The sequence below is a fragment of the Heloderma suspectum genome, chromosome 6 (assembly GCF_057233095.1).
Source record: "Heloderma suspectum isolate Gila_16-S chromosome 6, 16-S_ref, whole genome shotgun sequence".
NCBI lineage: Eukaryota > Metazoa > Chordata > Lepidosauria > Squamata > Helodermatidae > Heloderma > Heloderma suspectum.
Window position 1 is genome coordinate 93,821,881 of NC_139463.1, and position 22,570 is coordinate 93,844,450.

The 22,570-nt window shown below is 47.1% G+C and overlaps 1 protein-coding gene across 1 annotated transcript; it reads right to left on the reverse strand.

Annotated features, from left to right (window-relative positions):
- Nucleotides 1–894: 894 nt before the first annotated feature.
- On the reverse strand, nucleotides 895–19,098 carry LOC146341871 (vomeronasal type-2 receptor 26-like). The gene is made up of 6 exons (XM_084807718.1): nucleotides 18,881–19,098; nucleotides 15,677–16,427; nucleotides 14,920–15,147; nucleotides 14,256–14,441; nucleotides 2,638–2,764; nucleotides 895–1,796 (listed from the first exon to the last, which is right to left on the reverse strand). Exons 1-6 carry the CDS (start codon nucleotides 19,096–19,098, stop codon nucleotides 895–897), a joined length of 2,412 nt encoding a protein of 803 aa, XP_084663844.1.
- Nucleotides 19,099–22,570: the final 3,472 nt, after the last annotated feature.

The window sequence follows — 22,570 nt, forward strand, 5'->3', positions numbered from 1 at the left end:
CACACACACACACACACACAACTTTATGAGTTTTTAAGCTGGCATTTTCAACCAGTTGACATTTCTGATCTGTCTTCAATGTCAGCCCCATCTAGAATTCATTGAAACAGTCTAATCCAACAGTTAATAAGATATGAATGATGTGAGCCACATCTCTCTAGGGATGTACAAAAGTGACTTACCTGTTCGCAGATTCTGTTTGTGGGGGGGGGGGTGCTCCGTCCCTCCCTCCAGAATCCTCAATGTGGGGGAGGCGATCCGGTCCTTCCCCCCAGAATCCTGCCCGGCTGGCTCTGCTCCACGGTGGCTCTGTGGAGTAGACAGCCAGGGCCGTCCACAGCCGGAGTTCCAGCCGTGGATGGGCTGCTGCAGACGCAAATGGCGGCCGCCATAGCAGCCACCATTTGTGACCCTTCAGGCTGCTGTGATAGGCTACCAAGTCTTTACATAGCCTATAATGGCATGCCCCCCCCAAACAAGGCATACGCAAATGGCGGCAGCTACGGCAGCCGCCATTTGCGTTCCCTTTTTTTTGCTGTGATAGGCTACATAAGTACTTACGTAGCCTATCACGGCCTGTCACGGCAGGGACGCAAATGGCATCTGCTGTAGCAGCGGATGCCATTTGCATAGCAGAAATTCCAAAGCAGCGCAAATGGCACCAGGTAAGTACTCTGTTTCGCGCACCTTTCACGGGGTGGTGGGGCGGGGGGGCTTCGTTCCGCCACGGATTTCAGGGGGCTGGATGCACTGGCATTCGGCCTCATTGAGATCCATTGCAGAATTCTCTGACATCCCTAGGTAAGATGTATATAAGGTGCAGGTTATGAAGAAAAGATGCACCAATATCGTTAGATCACAAAGCATAGCAAAGGACATAGTCACTTAAATTCTTCATTTTTTTCTTCTTATTAGCTGGTCCCTGTTGTTCAGCTCAGGTCTCAACACAATAATGAAACATTTGGGGGAAAAGATGCAACCCAGGAGCCCAGAGCTGGATGCTAAGATGGAAAATATTTCCACAGCAACTACATATTTTCCCTTGGAGCTCAGGTAACCTGGAACAAAGGAGAACCAAACACCACAAAAGACCACCATGCTGAATGTGATGAACTTGGCTTCATTGAAACTGTCCGGCAGCTTCCTAGCAAGGAAAGCCACAGTGACACACAGCATTGAAAGGAAGCCCATATAGCCCAGGACTGAGTAAAACATAGTCACAAATCCTTCATTACACTCCAGTACAATTTCTCCAGTCACTGAGTGCATGTCAACATCTGGGTATGGGGGAGAGGTTGCCAACCACACAGTGCAAATGCCTACTTGGAGAAGGGAACAAGAAAGAACAATGGAACTGGCCAGTCTTTTCCCCAGCCACTTCCTCTTCCTGCTTCCTGGTTTGGTGGCCATGAAAGCCAGAACCACCGTGATGGTTTTTGCCAGCACACAAGAAACAGCCACTGAGAAGATGATGCCAAAAGCGGTTTGTCGGAGGAGACATGTCACCTTCTGAGGACGCCCGATAAATAGCAATGCACAGAGGAAGCAGAGCAGGAGGGAGATGAGGAGAGTGTAGGTGAGATCCCGGTTGTTGGCTTTAACGATGGGAGTGTTGTGATGCTTCATAAATGTTCCTAACACAAATGAAGTGAGGATAGAAAAGAAAAGTGTGACGCAAGCGAAACTCTTCCCCAAAGGTTCTTCATAGGACAAGAAGCTTATATCCTTGGGAATACAGAAATCCCGGGTGTTGCTTGGATAGTCTTCAGCTGAGCATTTATTGCAATCATCCATGTCTGAGAAACAATATACATGGTCTTAATATCTGAACATGCACAAAAACAACCTGCTGTGACTGTTCCTTTCAGAAAGGAAATGTTGGAGGAATTCTCCTGGGTGCAGTGCAAGTTCTTGTGCTTACCTTACTTATGAGATGGCCAAGGAGTGTGTTTGGATGCCTTCTCTTTCATTGCACAATCATCTCTCTGGTGGTCTGCAATCTTCCTAGCTTCCCACACTTCAAATCAATCACAGGGGAAGACATTATGAGTTAACTTCTCCCATTGGGCCTTTGCAGTTTAGGACACAAGGGCTGCCTGCCAGGGAGGTTGCAGAGTGCTGGAGCAATATGTAACAGAAGGAAAAGACACACAGCACCCTAGGCCACCTTGCAATGATAAGGTAAGCTCAAAAAAATGACCAAAAGAAAGAATTCCTGAAGTGTCTTGAGAAGGAAGGCACGAAAACAGAAACTTCTTTTCTGAGGGGGGAATACTTCTGGGAAATAGAAGGGCAGATTTCCACACAGCACTATTTTGTAAAAGTAAACCAAGTTTGAGAATTCCACTGAACAGGAGAAGCTAACCCTCATTTTTGAGAGGTGTCTTCCGGTATAGATACCTGAATAACTGTCCATCATCATCACGGCCACTCCAAATGCATTTTAATTTTAATTGGCTGAATGTGTTCAGAATAACAAGGAGGAAATGATCCTCCCTCCCTCTGTTCACACACACACCCCAGATACCTACTTCTTCAGCAACTTCTTCTCAGACTTTTTTTTTCTCATAGTCCATATGCATGACCCTCTGGATTACAGCCCTTCTGTTTTCTAAATCTGAACAGTATATCTCTTACCCTCTTGGTCTGAAATCTTCCCATCTGGACATGGGATGCAATCGTAGCAGCAAAATGGCTCCCCCTCTTTCACTTTCTTGCTAAAACCACGATGACAGCTGTCAGTACATACCGAAAGAGGATGTGCCTAATAAGTGAGAAAGGGAATTACAATCTTGAGAATAATGATCTTGGAATCCTTAAGGTTCTGGGGCCTTTCCACGTGTTTTTCTGTAATGTGTGAATGGGTGCAATAGAGAGCACTTGATACTCAACAGGCCATTGCTACTTTTCTTTGTTACAGAACACCCTATGAGTGTTCCTATATTAAGCAAAAAACCTGCAAAACAAAACCCCACATCCTTTCCCGAGCTTCCTGCTTTCAGTTTCTTTGCGGGATTAGGAAGGACTTCTTTACACAGCAGACATGTGGTTTGAACTGAGGAGCGCCTCCCTCCCTCCCTGGCATGTGTGCAAAGGAGGGGGGAGTCTTGTTTTCGTAGCTTAACTCCTGCTGTACTGTTTTCTCACAGCCCCCAGGAAACCTCTGACTTACTTCTGAGTAGACATAAAATGTACGGTGTGCTATACGTCTGCAACCCCTTGGCGCACTTATGTGGAAGTAAGCCACATTGAACTCAATGGGACTTACTTCTGAGTAGACATAAGATCACCCTGTAAGTCTGCAACCCTTGGCACACTTACGTGGGAGTAAGCCCCGTTGAACTTGATGGGGTGCTCTGAAACAACAGGGGATGGTGCTTCTGAGGCTTGGTGGGGTGGGGGAGCAGATGTGTCTCCCTTCATTGCAGAGAGGCATTTTACCCTCTTCTCCCTCCAGCTGAGAAATGCAGAGGAAGGAGACACAATCGGCAGGCCAGGAGACACAATCTGCAGGCGATTTTGGCCCTCACTCCTGTCAAATCTCATCCTGACCGCACCCCAACAACTGAAAGAAAGGAAAAAGAAAAACACCCACAGCAGGCAGACACAGCGGTTTCTTCCGCTACTGGAGAACTTCACAGGGAGGTCATGGTGCTCCTGTTCCATGGGCTGGAAAAAATACCACATTTTTTGCATTTGGGAAAACACGAGATAGGCTGGAGGAAATGGCGGGAGACACCCTGGCAGGTAACGGCGTCATCTAAACAGCCCACAAACTTCCGAGAGAGTGTCTTCTCAATAGCAGGATAAAAGCTCTGTGTGATGAACCCCTACGTTAAGCGTGAAACAGATGAATCACATACCACTATTACAACGAGAAATCGGGAGGGTTTCGTTGGTATGACTTAGACTTCGATTTTATTAAAGGACACCCAACAGTGTGATCTTTGTGAAGGCTTTTGAGGGGAAAAGGAGACTGCCATATAAAAAGGTAAAGGGAGGGGATCCTCTAAGCTTTAGGGATGGACGAAATTGGGAGGGTTTTCGTTGCTATGACTTAGACTTAGATTTTATTACAGGACACCCAACAGTGTGATCTTTGTGAAGGCTTTTGAGGGGAAAAGGAGACTGCCATGTAAAAAGGTAATGGGAGGGGATCTTCTAAGCTTCATAAAATTGGAATGCCTCCCCCAATCTTTCTGAAATATGCAGGTGCCAGAACGATGTGTAGGTTTTACATACCCTGAAATCTTCAGGTCAATGGGTGAAATACTGAGGGAGTAAGAGCAGAAAAAAGCAAAAAAGCAAAAAAAAACACCTCCCTCTGTCAAATGTCTTCGAGAATTGATATTGGTGACTCCCTTTGCCTATGTGTGTGTGGGGGGGACAACATTATTTTATCTAAAACACTTAATCCTCATGTCTTGGAGTTGGTAGAATACACTTTTCCCATTTCCATTTTTTATTTTAAAATAAGCTTTGTAACAGGTAATGAGAGTCAATGGGACTCACCATAAGTCCACAAGGAGCTTATCAGCAGCACCTACCAGCTGTTGGTTTAGGATGTTGAGGGGGAAGAAGCGGGGGGGGGGAACCCATACCCTTTCTAGGTCCTGTTCTCATTGCAATGGACATTTTGCCTTCCCTATCAGGCCATATTTTCTGGTGTTTTAGGAGGAACCAAAATGGCCACTGCCATTAAAAATAAATAAGTGGCTGCCTAGTTTTCCAGGGACATCTGGTGGGAGAATGGTGCACTGGGAAGCGTAGTGGATATGTCCTGAGCAAACAAAGGACAAAAAAGTAGACTGGGATATTTAAAAATAAGTAAATCCTTTCAAGAAATACTGGTATAGATCTTGGATTGTGTGCTTGGGCGTGTGTGTCTTCTTCTTCCTGTCTGTATAGTTCGCTGTATTGAGAACGATTTCTGGTTTGGGTTTGTTTCGCTCTCTCCCTCCCCCCAAATATATATTTTAAATGAACTCTCTTTTAGCCTTGCAAAGATGTGTTACTCAATATAAGCCACCGAGGTTTATATTGTAATTTACATGCTGTAATTTGGGGAGGGGGGACACAGAGTAACAGTGGACTCCGACGCATGCCAGCCACGTGCTTCCTAGGGCAATGGAGGACAACGACAATATGGGGCATCATTCATCCTCCCCATCTGGCTTTAAGCCTGGAAGGCCAAGGGAAAGCATGGGGGCAGGGAGGGAATGTTGCAAGCAAGCACCATTTGCGACACTGTGCAACACCAGCCCTGATCATCACAGGACACATGTGTTGAAGCATCAGCCTAAGCTGCTCGTTTTCTGGCTTTGGGGAGTCTGAGCCAACATGGGATTATTTATTGATTTTATTTAAAACATTTCATTCCCACCCTATATCATTAAGATCTCAGGGTGGCATACAAATAAAATCAATGTAAACAGTACAAAACAATAAATAATTTAAACTGCTAAAAACATATTAAACTATTAAACAAGCTAAAACCAGTTAAAATCTAAAACAGTTAAACAATGTGCTAGGGAATGCATTTAGCCCTTAAAGGCTTTGGTAAAAAGCCACGTTTTTACTTGGTGCCAAAATGAGACCAATGTCTGCACCAATCAGGCCTCCGAGGGGAGGGCATTCCACAACCAGGGTGCCACAGCAGAAAAGGCCCTCTCCCACATGCCACCATAGTGTATGTCTCGTACTGGTGGGATGCAGAGGAGGGCCCCTCCAACAGAACTCAGTTCTGGGGCAGGCATATATAGGGAGAGGAGCTCCCTCAGATATCGAGGCCTCAAGCCACTTATGGCTTTCAATGTCATCACAAAAACCTTGAATTCCCACCGGAAGCGTATCGGCAGCCAGTGCAATTCCTTTAAGACCAGTGTTATATGGTTTTTATGAGGTGTTCCGGTCAGCAGTCTAGCTGCTGCATTTTGCACTAGCTGCAACTTCTGAGTCATCTTCAAGGGCAGCCCCACGAAAAGGGCATTGCAATAGTCTAATCAGGAAGTTACCAGAGCATGTACTACTGTGGCTAGTTTATTCCTGTCCAGGAAAGGCCGTAGCTGGCGGATCAGCTGAAGCCTGCCCAAAGTACTCCAGGCAATGGAGTCCACCCGGGGCTCCAGTGACAGGTAGGGATGGCGGAGAATTTCTCCACGAATCTCCGGGAGGCCAAATGCCAATGCATTCGGCCCCTCGAAATTGGTGGTGAAATTTTCCGCCGGCCCCCCGTCCCCCCCCCCGGGATGGGACTTACCTCAAGCGAATGTCCCTCTCGGCGGTGGGTCCCGGTGGCGTTGCAGCGGCAGCGGCAGCAGCCGGTCTTCTGACTGGCTGCCACTGCCCATGGGGCGCCGCCATTTGCGTTCCTTAGTTTGGCACATCTAGTCTACGTAAAGATTTACGTAGACTATGGTGAAAATAAGGGCAACGCAAATAGCGTTCCCTTATTTTCGCCGAAGTCTACGTAAATCTTTACGTAGACTAGATGTGCCAAACTAAGGAACGCAAATGGCGGCGCCCCATGTGCGCCGACATTTGCGTACGTGCTTTTTTTTTTTTTCAAAGTCACCCGTGATAGGCTACGTGACGATTTACATAGCCTATCATGGCTGACTTTGGAAATCTAGCCGTGATAGGCTACGTAAATCGTTACGTAGCCTATCACGGGTATGTGTTGTTGTTTTTTTTACTTTACTTCGTTTTTCGTGGCCAGGTAGACGGGGCGCTCCTCCCCGGCCTGAATTTCAGCAGCGAAGGATGGGGCGCCTCCCCTCCGGCCTGAATTTCGGTCGGGCGAGGTGGGGCGCTTCCCCCCCTCACCTGAACTTTGGGGGGAGAAACAAAGCACCTCCCCCCCACCGCGAAGCAAGCTGCGGGACCAGGTAAGTCCCTTTCGTCCATCCTAGTGACAGGGATGGATCTGGGAGTACTCCCAAGCTACACACCTGCTCCTTCAGGGGGAGCGCAACCCCATCCAGGACAGGTCGTTACCCAATTCCCAGACTCGGGAACCACCAATCCACACAGCTTGCATCTTGTCAGGATTTAGCTTCAGTTTATTGCCCCTCAGCCAGCCCATTATAGCCTTCAGGCACTGGTCCAGCACCTTCACCGTCTCAGCCGACTCCGACGCAAAGGAGAAATCTGAACTCTGAACTCCGGCCCTATAAATTGGCAAGTTTTTTGATTGTTGAATATATTGCTCTGAAACTTGGCAGTATAGGAAAGGTAAGTTTGAAGATTGTTGTTGTTCAGTCATTCAGTCGTGTCTGACTCTTTGTGACCCCATGGACCATAGCACGCCAGGCCTTCCTGTCCTGCGCTCTCTCCCGGAGTGTGCTCAAGTTCATATTCATTGCATCGGTGATGCTATCTAGCCATCTCATCCTATGCCATCCTCTTCTCCTTTTGCCTTCAGTCTTTCCCAGCATCAGGGTCTTTTCCAGAGAGTTTTCTCTTCGCATTAGGTGGCCAAAATAATTGAGCTTCAGCTCCAGTATCTGTCCTTCCAGTGAGCACTCAGGGTTGATTTCCTTTAGGATGGACTGATTTGACCTCCTTGCAATCCAGGGGACTCATAAGAATCTTCTCCAGCACGACAGTTGGAAAGCATCAATTCTTCAGCACACAGCTTTCTTTTAATTTCATGGCTACAGTCACTGTCTGCGGTGATCTTGGAGCCCAAGAAAATAAAATCTGTCACTGCTTCCATTTCTTCCCCTTCTATATGCTAGGAAGTGATGGGGCCAGATGCCATGATTTTGTTTTTTTTAATGTTGAGTTTCAAACTAGCTTTTTCACTCTCCACTTTCACCCTCAACAAGAGGCTCTTGAGATCCTCTTCGCTTTCTGCCATTAGGGTGGTATCATCTGCGTATCAGAGGTTGTTGATAATTCTCCCAGCAATCTTAATTCCGACCTGTGATTCATCCACCCCGCGTTTCTCATGATGTACTCTGCATATAAGTTAAATAAGCAGGGTGACAATATACAGCCTTGTCATACTCCTTTCCCAATTTTGAACCAATCGGTTGTTCCATGTCCAGTTCTTACTGTTGCTTCTTGACCCTCATACAGGTTTCTCAGGAGACAGGTAAGGTGGTCTGGTACTCCCATCTCTTTAAGAATTTGCCACAGTTTGTTGTGATCCACACAATCAAAGGCTTTAGCGTAGTCAATGAAGCAGAAATAGACGTTTTTCTGGAATTCTCTTGCTTTCTCCATGATGCAGGAATGTTGGCGATTTGATCTCTAGTTCCTCTGCCTCTTCGAAACCCAGCTTGTACTTCCAGTAGTTCTCAGTTCATATACTGCTGAAGCCTAACTTGTAGGATTTTGAGCATCACCTTGCTGGCATGTGAAATGAGCACAACTGTACGGTAGTTAGTGATGGCAGAGAATTTCTCCATGAATCTTCAGGAGGCCGAGCGCCGAGGCATTCGCCACCCCGAAAGTGTTGGAGAACTTATCCGCCGCCCCCCCCCCCCCCCGGTATGGGACTTACCTTCAGCGAATGTCCCTCTCGGCAGCGGGTCCTGGCGGTGGTTCGGCGGTGTTTCGTTGGGGGCGGGGGTGGCGGCCAGTCTCCCGACTGGCTGCTGCCGCCGCCATTACAAAATAAAAAAGTTAAAAAAAAAACACCCACACACACCCATGATAGGCTACGTGACAATTTACGTAGCCTATCACGGCTAGATTTCCAAAGTCAGCTGTGATAGGCTACGTTAATCGTTACGTAGCCTATCACGGGGTTTTTTGTTTATTTTTTCTTTCGTGGGCGGGGAGACGGGGCACTTCTCCCCAGCCTGAATTTCGGCCAGGCGAGGCAGGACGCCTCCCCCCCCTCACCTGAACTTCGGGGGGAGAAGCGAAGCAAAAAAAGCTGCGGGACAAGGTAAGCCCCTTTCGTACATCCCTAACAGTAGTTTGAACATTCTTTGGCATTGCCCTTCATTGGAACTGGAATGTAAACTGACCTTTTCCAGTCTTGCGGCCATTGTTGAGTGTTACAAATTTGCTGGCATATTGAGTGCAGCACTTTAACAGCATCATCTTTTACGATCTTAAATAGCTCAGCTGGAATACTGTCATCTCCACAAGCTTTGTTGTAAGTAATGCTTCCTAAGGCCCACTTGACTTCACTCTCGAGGATGTCCGGCTCAACTTCAGTGACCACACTATCTTGGCTGTCGGGGACATTCAGATCTTTCCTGTATAGTTCTTCTGTGTACTCTTTCCACCTCTTCTTAATCTCATCTGCTTCTGTTAGGTCCCTGCCTTCTTTGTCCTTTATCATGCCCATCTTTACACAAAACGTTCCCTTGAGATCTCCAATTTTCTTGAAGAGATCTCTAGTCTTTCCCATTCTATTGTTTAGTTCGATTTCTTTGCATGGTTCATTTAAGAAGGCCTTCTTATCTCTCCTTGCTATTCTCTGGAACTCTGCATTCAGTTGGGTATATCTTCCCCTTTCTCCCTTGCTTTTCACTTCCCTTCTTTCCTCAGCTACTTGCAAAGTCTCATTAGACAGCCACTTTGCTTTCTTGCATTTCTTTTTCTCTGGGAGGGATTTAGTTGCTGCCTCCTGAACAATGTTACGGACTTCCATCCCTAGTTCCTCAGACACTCTGTCTTTCAGGTCTAATCCCTTAAATCTATTCGTCACCTCCACTGTATATTCATAAGGGATATGACTTAGGTCATACCTGAATGGTTTAGTGGTTTTCCCTACGTTCTTCAATTTCAGCTGAAATTTTGCAATAAGAAGCTCATGATCTGAGCCACAATCTGCTCCAGGTCTTGTTTTTACTGACTGTATAGAACTTCTCTATCTTTGGTTGCAAAGTACATGATCAATCTGGTTTCGATATTGACCATCTGGTGATGTCCATGTGTAGAGTCACCTCTTGTGCTGTTGGAAAAGAGTGTTTGCTATGAGCAGCGTGTTCTTTTGGCAAAACTCTATTAGCATTTGTCCTGCTTCATTTTGTACACTATTAGCATTTGTCCTGCTCCTTCATTTTGTACACCAAGGCCATGCTTGTCTGTTATCCCGGTGATTTCTTGACTTCCTACTTTAGCATCCCAATTTAGCATCCCGACCAGAGGTTGGGGCATAGACTTGAATTACTGTGATGCTGAATGGTTTGCCTTGTATTCGTACCGAGATAATTCCATCATTTTTGAGATTGTACCCCAGTACTGCTTTTCCCACCCTTTTGTTGACTATGAGTGCTGATTTGAGTTTGCTGATTCCCAAGATGTCGATGTTCAATCTTGCCATCTCACGTTTGACCACCTCCAGCTTACCTTAATTCATTGATTAATTCATTGATCTTACATTCCAGGTTCCTAAACAATATTGTTCTTTACAGCATCAGACTTTGTTTTCACCACCAGACACATCCACAGCTGAGTGTCCTTTCGGCTTTGGCCCAGCCACTTCACTCTTTATGGCACGACTTGGAAATTCCCTCTGCTCTTCCCCAGTACTATATTGGACACATTCAGACCTGAGGGGCTCATCTTCCAGCGTCATCTCTTTTAGCCTTGTGATACGTTCCATGGGGTTTTCTTGGCAAGAATACTGGAGTGGCTTGCCATTTCCTTCTCCAGAGGACCACATTTTGTCAGAACTCTCCACCATGACATGTCCGTCTTTGGTGGCCCTGCACGGCATAGCCTATGGCTTCACTGAGTTACGCAAGCCCCTTCGCCACAACAAGGCAGTGATCCATGAAGGGGAAGTTTGAAGATAGTTCATAGTTAAAAAGTGAGAAAGCGTTAGAAAGGTTTAGAAGTGACTTATCTATAGGAATAATTTTTTTGTGTGTAGGGGGTGTTTTCCCATAGACTTTGCTGGATTTTGAATTTGTCAGCCCATTTTCCCATTTGTATTCCATTTGTACTGCATCTTTTGGGAAATGTGTGTGTGTTTTAGGTCACTGAGAATATATATTATACACTTTGTTCTTGTAGGAGACTTTATTAGAAATACAATTTGCGGGGTCCATTTTCAGATATAGTTGATGATAAGGTATGCCATGGAACATGCCTAGTAGGGATGGACGAAAGGGACTTACCTGGTCCCGCAGCTTGCTTCGCGGTGGGGGGGAGGCGCTTCGGTTCTCCCCCCGAAGGTCAGGCAAGGGGGGGGAGGCGCCCCGCCTCGCCTAGCCGAAATTCAGGCTGGGGGGGAGGCGCCCCATCCTTCACTGGCGAAATTCAGGCCGGGTAGGAGCGCACCATCTACCCAGCCACGAAAAAAAAGTAAAAAAAACACACACCCATGATAGTCTATGTAACGATTTACGTAGCCTATCACGGCTAGATTTCCACAGTGAGCCGTGATAGGCTACGTAAATCATTACGTAGCCTATCACGGGTGGTTTTTTTTTTTTTACTTTACTTTTTTTTTTTGCAATGGTGGCGGCGGCAGCCGGTCGGGAGACTGGCTGCCGCCCCCGCCCCCGACGAAACACCGCCGAAATGCCGCCGGGACGTGCCGCCAAGAGGGACATTCGCCAAAGGTAAGTCCCATCCCGGCGGGGGCGCTGGCAGAGAATTTCCCCGACACTTTCGGGGGGCCGAATGCATCGGCACTTGGCCTCCCGAAGATTCGTGGAGAAATTCTCCGCCAACCCTAATGCCAAGTATGAACCATTGTTGTATAGCAACACTTAGGCTTTCTTCACATGGTGCTTTTATCCCACGATTGAGATTGCTCCTTCACAGACGTTTGCTGGCTCCTTACACGACGCCATGAACCTCCAAGGTGTTTGCTGCACTAAAGGTCCTTTGTTCCATTTTTAAATAGATCACATATATGGAGCTTTGAAATTACCCCATTGTGTTCCACTTGAATTCCCTCCGTGAAAAGAGGAAAAGCGTCAAGAAGAGGAGCGAGATCAATGGAAGATAATGGAGGACTCAGTTACACGGGGGGGCGGGAGGAGCACATGAAAAAGGGAGTCGTTGTGATCCTGCATTTCAAACAGAAGCAGAAAGTCCCATTTTAAAAGCAGGATTTTAGGCTGGTATAGACATGCTCTTAATCTTGAGAAGTTGGGGAACAGTACGTGCTGCAGTTTGTACTGAGAATTTATAAGCTGTAAACAGCTGAGAAGAGCTTCTGTCTGCACTGGTGAAATTCACGTACACATCCAGCAAGAAGAACTGTCTTGGAAATACAGGCCAACCTTTACACTTGAATGGTTTAACTCATGTTTCTGGGGAAGAATCACCCTGTTCCCTACATAGACCTTGGCTCTTTAGCAGTACTAATGTGACCGCTTCTATCTGAGAGTGCCCCCTTCTTCATTTCGCTTCGTTTTACTCCAGAACTCCCAGACTTACCAGAGAAGAGAATGTTACATTTTAATAAAGAGAGGTAAAATAGTGTAGTTGAGGATTGTTAAGAAATTCCAATCCATCTCTGCCCAAGCAACTCTCTTATTAGTATTTGAATCTTTCCCCACCAAGTCCTCTCCCACCGAGTCACGTAACAGACATGAGGGAAGTTGTATGTGAATTCACACCCTTCTGAATAGTTTTTTTTAATTAATCCTGATTTTTCTTCCTTTATTTTGTCCATTGAGTTTCTCATTTTCAATTTCACATTTGCCTGATCAGACAGTTGTAGGCATAGCATTTTCAGAAAGTAATGAAAATCAAATAACACAGAGTCAGAGAATCACAGGGTTGGAAGGGGCCTACAAGACCATCGAGCCCAACCCCCGGCTCAGTGCACGAAGCCTGATTCCCAGGCAGTCTCCCATCCAAGTACTAACCAGGGCTGACCCTGCTTAGCTTCCGAGATCAGACAATATCGGGCGCATCCAGCCCTTTGCTCATTCCTGGTTTGCATGACATGGGACATGGTTAATTCACCCATGCTGGCTTCCATTTTGCATATGCAAGCCAAAGCAGTGGCGGAGGGGCGTGCCACTGCGGCTTGTTGTGTTGTGTGAACCGGGCGAGGGTGGGTTGGTGGCATGATTCACAAACCAACCATGAAACATGGCGTATTTTAGGTTGTGGGTGGCTTGTTCACCATGCCAGCAACCCACCCTTGTCAGGTTTACATGTCACAACAGGTTCTGTTGGAGATATGGGTACTGGATGGTATTTTATGCTGTGGCTTGTTCCAGCTTCACCACTGTCTTGGAGCTGGATGGCTGTCCATGGCAGAGTGATGGGCCTAAATCCCAGATTTCTCTGTTCACTGGAAGAAATACATGAAATGTATGCAACTGAAGCTAACATGCAACAGAAGCTACTGTTCAACATTACAGCTACACAACTGGCCACCAATGCTATCCATAACAGAAGGAAGTGGCATAGTACAAGTTCCCCTTGACATAACACAACGTGTTCCCCAAAGCATGCGGTACAAATGGAGAAGTCCACTGACACAGTCCAACCCCAACGGTGTGTAGTGATGGCGGTGGGGGGGGGAGTGGTGAGAATACCAGTTATACCATTTGAGTCACTTGTCAAACTTTAATGGCTATCAAAACAAGCCATTTCTTATCTTTCCTGTCTCAAAATTGGCATGGACCATTCTCCATTTCATCTCTTCTACACTACCAACTTCCAAAACATTTCATCAAGCCATTTCATAAGAGCAGAGTGGTAGGCAGCAGTATTGCAACCGAAACTCTCCCCATGACCTGAGTTCGATCCCAGCAGAAGCCAGGTCTCGGGTAGCTGGCTCAGGTCGACTCAGCCTTCCATCCTTCCAAGGTCAGTAAAATGAGTATCCAGCTTGCTGGTGGAAAGGTAGTCATGACTGGGGAAGACAATGGCAAACCACCCCGCTATAGTCTGCCATGAAAATGCCAGCAAAAGCGGTGTCCCTCTAGGAGTCAGCAATGACTCGGTGCTTGCACTGTCTGTGCCAGTTGATGTTCCCACGCCATTCGCTTGATTTTGTTTGTCTTTTGTGGAACTGAGTAGAATACCAGGAAAGAAAGCAAAAGCTGAAGAGGAGATGCAGCAGAACCCAAAGGAACACAGCTGGCTGCACTCCTCCACCCTCACTCACCAGTGTATATTAAGCCAATGAGAGTGAGGAGATCCAGCCCAGAGGGGGTAATGGATGCTATCTGGCTCAGTGGCCCCTCAAACCACTGGGCCAGAGCAGGGCAAACCTATTCTACTCACAGTATGGTGAAATAAAATTGAGTTCTAATTTTCCATTGAGTGTTCTGCAACTCTGTCCCTGATAGGACTGCCTGCTGAACCCTTACATTGACCTGAGTCAGTGCGTGCCACACCTGTTCTGCAACAGCTGCACTGAGAGAAACAGCTTTCTTGTTGGCCACATCCCAATTATGGAATATTTTACCCTTTTTGGCTCCATCTCTTAATAGTTTTGCTGACGGATTAAAACTTCCCTGTTCCGTGAAGCACTTGTCTTTCCAGGCTGAAGGTTTCTATGGGGTAGACCATCATTTTAGAACACTTTTATTTGCTGAACCTGTTTCATCTCAATGCTGTCTCTTAACATTTATTGTATGAGATGGTTCTGTTTTTAATTGTTGCAAGCCAAACTGAGACATGCAAAATGCATTGGAAGTTCAGGGCATTATGTTCAAAACAGATCTACTAACATGGATTAAAAGAACCCTGTACATAATTATTGTTTACATATCCTACAACCATTTGTCAGGTAATGAACTTGCAAGCATAGCAAATGGGGCAGAAAGAGTTGGAGCCTTCACTTGTTACATCACCACATTTATAGTACCTCCTTTACGGAACAGTCTGTATTGTATTGCCATTCACCATAATCCAATGAAATTGATTTTACATAGGTGCATAGGGGGTCATTCAAAGCTAAGTGTCGTCAGAAAGTCTCAGCTATTGAGCGGTATAGAAATGTAATAATAAATAAATAAAGAAATAACCTACCTGGTTAATCCATTGGTGCCATGTTATGGCATCTTCACTGATGGTGAACGCTTGTCCTGGAGTTGTCTGTGGATCCACGCTTCCGACTCGTACTTGATGAACTGATTGATTTGAGGAAATAATCCAGTTGATCACATCAAATCCAGATACTAATGCCCCATTCTGCTCAAAGGAAACCTCATCCCCAGCACTGTTGTTAAATGAGACCCCTTTCAGAAAGTGATGGAGCTACATTGAAAAGGCAAAAGGCAAAAGTTCTGAAAAGGTTGCAGTTAGATGTTCAGGACAAAGGTCAACCGGCAGGAGAAGTATGTTGTTCATAGTTTTCTGAGTGGGATAAAATTGACCAAATATGTGCTCACTCTTTCGACCCAAATGTAGCAGGATGGGATATATTAGGTTAATCAGGAAAATTTCAATACTCTCGAAGGTTCATATAGAAAGTTCAAAGAAAACAAAGAGGAAAACAAGAAAGCTGTTTAAAATATGGGCTATTCTTTCATGTCTTGCTGATCTGGACATGTGCAAAGAAGGGAAGATGGAACACATGACCAGAAAAAAAAGGTTGGGTGGACAGTCTCTTATTTATTTATGCCTTGCCTTGCCTTGCCTTGCCTTGCCTTGCCTTGCCTTGCCTTGCCTTGCCTTTCTATCCTGCCTTATATAGATTTATTTATATCCCGCCTTATATAGATCATAGCCTCTTGTAATGCCCAACATGTGATTAATTACTCCATGAAGATATTTAGCCCATTACCTCCTGCCACAAAGGTTGATTCTGAAGCATTGGTCTCCCTCCATTCACCTTCGCTCTGTCTTTGAGTCTAGATGAGGACAGGGCATGTAAAGCATAGGCCACGGCGTAGACTGCATTGTAGATGCTGTAGCTGTGTCCCGTCATGCTCATTTCAAAGAATGGTGCTGGGAGGCTTTCCAGCTTCTCTTCCCCAGTGCAAATATTTCCGTTCACCACATTGCCTAGAACTGTATTTGGGATTACACAGCCAAAGGTCTGTTGCCAGAAGTCCTTGATAAAACCATCTCCTTTTGTGCTGAAAGGGTTTCTGTTCTCAAGAAAAGTTTTGAATCCTGGTGGGTCACTGGAGTGAAGTGTGAAAGCAATCGCGCCATGTAACATCATATCTATATTCCAATCCCTCTGATACAAAAATGAAACAAGCTCCATCTGGGCTGTCAGTATCAATATTTTGCCTTTTGGTTTATGTATCACTTCCTCAAGTCCTGATAGATATGGAAACCATCTCAGAAACACCATGGAATAAGAATCTCCATACACTACCAGTGCATTAGCATTGCTACCCATGATTTGCTCATATATTTTTACACCCTCTTGTAGCATCTCCTTAAATTTATCATCAAAACTGTATTTGGGGATTCTTCCTATGAAGGCAAAACAGACACCACTTTGGGAAAACTCTGGAAACACAGTTTGCACAAATCTTTCTCCATTGTCGTCATTCATAATAAGGACCCCAATCCACGTCCACCTAAAATGCAGAAGTAAAGAGAGAATCCCTTTGTACTGAAGGTCTTCCCGAGGGACCATCTGGTAGAATGGAAGTCCTGGAATTTTATTGTCCATTCTTGGAATGCTGCCATATATGAGCTAAAGAGAGAAGGGCAAGAAAATACAAAACAATAGTTTTGCAGCCTCAATACGTGCATGAAGTTGCATGTATTCATAGCAATTCTTACAGACGGTGTGTAAAATACGTGGATGATGTTGTTTCTATTCTACAGATCCAGAGCAGGTACTAAGAGGGCAGTGGCTGGCCCACAGCAACCAAATGGATTCATGCCTTAGGGATGAACTGCAAGGGAAGGGGGGGGGATGCTGTAATTGAAATCTGCTCTGTCTCCCATTTCTTTCCCCAATCTGCCTTTGCCATCTGTGAACAATGTGTCTTTCATGCTCCAGGTTCAGCAATACTTGCTGCTGGGTTCCTGCCCCTTTCCCTCCCCTTGCACATTACTGGTGGATGGGGACTGACATGCAGACAGCCCCGCCACCAATCTCCCCAGGGCCCTGCCTCCCTCTTCCATGCTTCCATGATTGTCATCACGGCTAGTAGCAATTGATAGCCTTTTCCTCCATGAATTTGTCTAATCCCCTCTTAAAGCCATCCAAACTGATAGCCATTAACTAATCTGGAAGCAACTTCAATAGTTTAACTATGCACTGTGCAAAGAAGTGCTTCCTTTTACCTCTCATAAATTTCTCACCAATGAGCTTCATGGGATGACCCCAAGTTCCAATATTATGAGAGAGAGAGACAACGTCTCACTCTCTGCAGTCTCCATGCGTAATTTTATAACCTTCTCCCCTTACTTGCATTTTCTCTAGGCTAAACAGTCCCAGACATAGTAACCTTTACTCACAGGGAAGTAGCTCTAGTCCCTTGTTCATTTGAGTTGCCCTTTTCTGCATCTTTTCTAACAATATCCTTTTCTACAATATCCTTTTATTAGATGTGGTAACGAGAAGTGTACATAGTACACAATAAGCTTTGTTTTATTTGTGATTCCTTTGCTAATAATGCCAAACTTAGAATTCACCTTTTCTACAGCAGCGACACACTCAGTTGACGTCATTTTCATCATTCTGTCCACCAAAACCCCTGTCCCAAATTTTCTCTCCCACCAGAGAGATTTCTTAAAAAATAGAACGCTATCAGTCCTAAAATTCCCATACTGCACGCACACATGCACGCACACGCACACACACACACACACACACAGACTAGAATCCTACCTGCGGAATCTTATAGATGTCCAAGATAGTTGCCATTTGAAGGGAGATTTGGGAGTCCAGTCCCCCGATTACAGCTATTAAGCTATGCTGGATGTTACATCTGTAGTTAGGGACCAATCTCTCCAGTGCTGATATAAGTAGCATTGTGGCATGATAGGTCCTCCTTGCATTGTCATAACTGTCATAGATGCGGAAGCCCAAAGTGAGATTGGGCAATATCTGAGGGGTCTCATTGATCTCCTTCACTGCAAATTCCAAGGCCAGGATATGCTGGTAAGCCTTAGATACAAGACTAGAAAGAGAGGTGCATATTGTAGCAGTAGTATATTTCACACTTGTTTTCATTATTGGTCACCATATTCCTGTCTTTTTCATAATTTTATAGTATTTATATTAAGGATGTACGAAAGTCACTTCTTTCGAGCAGGGGAGTCACTTCTCAGAAAGTCACTTCTTTCTGAAGCAGGGGTGCTTTGCGGTGCGGGGGAGGCACTTCGCTTCTCCCCCCAAAGTTCAGGTGAGGGGGGGGAGCCATTCCTCCTCGCCCAGCCGAAATTCAGGCCGGGGGGGGAGGCTTCCCGCCTCGCCCGGCCGAAATTCAGGCCGGGGAGAAGTGCCCCGTCTCCCCGGCCGCAAAACAAAGTCTAAAAAAAAGATGTTAATCGTTACATAGCCTATCACGGGGGGGGGGGGTTACACTTTGTAATGGCGGCAGCAGCCAGTCGGAAGACCGGCTGCCGCCCCCACCCCCGACGAAAGGCCGATGAACCGCCGCCGGGACCCGCCGCCGGGAGGGACATTCGCCAAAGGTAAGTCGAATCCTGGGGGGGCGGGGGGGCCAAGAATTTCACCACCGATTTTGGGGGTCCAAATGCGTTGGCGCTCAGCCCCCTGAAGATTCGGGGAGAAATTCTCCGCCATCCCTAATTTATATACTATCTTTCTCAAGGTGTTTCCTTAGCTTTTTGCAATTAACACAGGCATAAAAGTAAATGTATTCCACATGGCCTTTTTTCCCTAGTAGAGAAAAGGAGCTTCTATTTTTCAGCATTTCATAGTTATATAAACCTTTTTCTATACTAACAAGCCGTGGTTTTTTTTAGGCTGCAGCTCTAGGAGTGGTTATTCTAGAGCCAAAAATGCACGGGAATAAAACAAACAAACAAAAACACAAAAAGAAGCCCTTACATAAAGTCTTCAAGCAGTGCTGGAGGGGGGTCTTCAGTAAAGGCTGTGGGACTGGAGATGAAACCACCATGAGTAGCAATGCCACCAATGATGGGGTCTCCAGGCTGATGATATGTGTGAAGTGGATGGTGTGGATTATAGACCCTGCATTTCACAAAGTGAGCCTTGCTTAACACGGGAGGAAACAGTACCAGCAGCAAGATTGCTGAAACCGTCATCCTCGGTAAAAGGACACATTAATTCTTAGACCCAGATCTGTTGGTTTCCTCTACTACTCTGTAATTGGAGCTACCATTATTAAAACCCCTTGATTTGAATGGGATTTTCTCCTGAGAGACCTAAAACCTAGTGTATCCAAGATCAGAACAGTAGATCCTTGCCTGTTACCATTCCCCCTCCCAAGCAGAAAATAGTGCTGGACATATATATATAAACAACAGCCTCCACAAGCTCTGCTCAACAACAGCCTCCACTAGTGGTCACTGAAATTCCACAGGGGATTTGAGGAGCAGCAGAATTAATTCTTGTGTTTGTTAAAACACACACACACACACCAAACCCACCCCCCAGCTAGTTAATTATTAAACTTGGGGATTCCCGATGGAATTGTTGGCGAAAAAAACCTTGTTTGTCACATCTTAAGAAATATGTTCTCTTCCACTCAGTTAGGTGCGATGAGTGAGTAGACCTTGGAATGAGCCACAGCAAGTAACGGGCACCAGAAATAACACATTGCAAGTGTACCCTGCAACAAAAAGTTGGGGGAGGAGGCTTTTGTTTCTGCTTCTTTGCCTGCCCAGCATATATGTTCTGTTACATGAAGAGAAGGTGGTAGTGGGGGGGGGGGTTGCTGCTCTTTCCCTCTACAGCTCTCTTTAGCCCCTGCCCTCTTGGCTTTAGTACCTTACTGCAGTGGCTGGAGGTGTTGTGTGAGGATAGAAACAGAAGATGGGAGTTGCAATGTGTGGATATGGTGGCTGCTTGTCCCTGTTCCCTTCCCCTCTCCTAGCCCTTTCCACAACTTTGGTGTGTAGAAAAGCAACCATGATGCACACAAATGGCTCAGGTAACTGTGATGTGAATGCGCTTCCTTTCCCCCAGGCCCTTCCAGCCTGTGTGAGATTACACATACACAGTTGTGTGGTGCAGCGTCTAATTGTGTCCCTGCGGTGGATGAAAGGAACAAATGAGACACACCAACTTAAATGGGTTACTAAATTGGCCACAACTTTATTAACTTGGAATAGGATTGGCAGAGGCATAGGGCATGGATCCCGCCAACGGGCAGCCCAACTGCTGCCCGATTTTCCTTCCTGGCCTGCCTGCCAGGAGTGTCGGTGATGAGTGGAAGGGTCAGAGGCCCACCACGGTGCAGACCACTAACTTGAGCCCTTTCCCTCCACCCTGGATGTGGCACAGTTGCAGCCCCCATGCTGGCCTGGTCTTGGTGCCACATGCACCCAGATCCCTAAAGGGGATCCCACTGCAGGGTGGTGGGGAGCCCAATCTCACTCTCCCTCCAGAAATGATCCAGCTCAATGCCTCTCATGCGTCACGCCACAGGAAAGGTGGAGGCCTTGTACAAGAACTCCTAACCTTCTGAGACCACGTGTCTCCCCTATAGAATCATAGAATCATAGAATAGTAGGGTTGGAAAGGGCCTACAAGGCCATCGAGCAACCCCCTGCTCAATGCAGGAATCCAAGTCAGAGCATCCCTGACAGATGGCTGTCCAGCCTCATCTTGAATGCCTCCAGTGTGGGAGAGCCCACTACCTCCCCAAGTAATTGGTTCCATTGTTGTATTGCTCTTACAGTCAGGAAGATTTTCCTGATGTCCAGCCGGAATCTGGCTTCCTGTCACTTGAGCCCATTCTTCCATGTCCTTCACTCTGGGATGATCGAGAAGAGATCCTGGCCTTCCTCTCTGTGACAACCTTTCAAGGACTTGAAGAGCGCTATCGTATCTCCCCTCAATATAGGAGTATATCCTATATATATCCCCACAATATTTCCTGATCTTCTTTGGGAGAGCAGGAAAGGTAGGAAGCCTTGTGCAAGACCCTTTCCTGGCCACCCCAAACACTGCTGCCATGCTGCCATGAGAGGCACAGAAGCGGCAAATGGATTTTTTTTGGGGGGGGCACTCTGGAGAAGATAGGAGGCCTTGTGCAAAGCCTCCTCTCTTCCTTCCACCTGCCCCCCAGGCAGTCCTGCTCAGGTGGTACTAGTGGCAAAAGCCCTCCAGCCCAAGCCCACCAGACTAAGCGGGTGAGACAAATGAAATGGCAGACTGTGGCCATTTCATTTGTCTTCCAGTGTGGCAGTTTCTGTCCTCTGCCCACCCCCCTACATGCCGATCAGCTGTGAGGCAGCACACAGCGGAGGCACTGTGGTTGCACATTGTTATGAGAGTCCAATAGACGCTCATTTCATGTTTAAACCTTAAAAAAAATGAAATTGAATTTTTAAAAGGAAATAGCATTCCAGCAACTGCAATGGAAGAGGAAATGCCCCAACTTGGCAACAGCTTGTCTGGCAAGAGGGGTGGGCTGTTGCGGGCGGGGAGGGGGAGAAGACGTGGCAGGGTGCCATTGGGCACCCCCAAGTGGCACCATCAGGAGGGGAAGGTCTGTCAGAGCCCTGTTAAGCTCTGCGCCCCTCCCAACCAACCTCTCTTGCTCTCGCAGCTCCCCTCCCTTCAACAGACAGAGTCGTCACTCCCGGGCTTCAGGGGCGATGGCACTCACCCCTGGCAGCACACATGTCCTGCACCCCTCTCCTCCCTCTGCGCCGCTGCTTGCTCCTGCACTGCAGCGGGTGCAGCAGCCAGCTCCAGCTGGTCCGCCCCGCCGGTGGTGGTGGCCAGAGCTTGCAGCCACCTCTGAGGGCGGCAGCGATCACGCTGGCCGGTATGCGCAACCTGCACCCTCTCTTTGCGTCTTCCACTCACCCTCGGGCCGTGGTGGACGCGGCGGCCGGCTCTTCACCCTCTGGCCACAGCACATGTGGCGGCTGGCTCGGGTTGGCCCCAGTCATCGCCAGCGGCAGGGGATTGCCGAGTTGGCAAGCCACGTGCAGCTCACACTGCCCTGCGATGCGGCAACCACCGAGCTGGCCCTGATCTGGGCTCTCTCGCACCTCCATTGGGGGCCTTCTCTGGGCCAGCTTTTTCCAGGCCTTCGGACCTCAAGTTTGGGGGTTTTCTGGGGGAGGGCAATCGCATTAAATGTCTGGTGGGCCTCTGAGGCCTTGCCTCCAGTCTGTGAGCCACCAGGGCAGCCTCTTACTACTTAGGGCCCTGCATCTGTCTTCCCGTTCAAGCAAGTTCCATTCTGTGACTGTTGAGCACCCCCCCTTTTCTCAAGCCATCATGACCCCAAAGAAGGGACAGGGGGGCAGAAAGGGCAAGGGTAAAGCTCCACGACTCCCCACAAAAAGGCCACAACATAGGCACGATTCTGGGACAGAGTATGACGTGGGCCCAGCCTTGCCTTCAATTCTCACACGTTTGGAAGCAGCAGAATGCATTTCCGAGATCGCCCCCCCACTCCTCCGGCCAGGCCTGGCAAAGCCACGGCAGTCCAGCCCAAGAGGACGCGGCAGCAGACGCAACGTTCACTGTTGCTTTCCTTTGCAGCACGGCTGAATGCCATTGAGGCCTCCACCTTGTCTTCACAGGCTCATCCAG

Coding starts and splice junctions, on each gene's coding strand:
- LOC146341871 (XM_084807718.1), bottom strand. CDS start 19,098: ATGACGGTTTCAGCAATCTTGCTGCTGGTACTGTTTCCTCCCGTGTTA. Junction 14,442..14,919: donor GGCACCAATGGATTAACCAG/GTAGGTTATTTC, acceptor TCTACCCCATAG/AAACCTTCAGCCTGGAAAGA. Junction 1,797..2,637: donor GAAGATTTCAGACCAAGAGG/GTAAGAGATATA, acceptor ATTGTTTCTCAG/ACATGGATGATTGCAATAAA.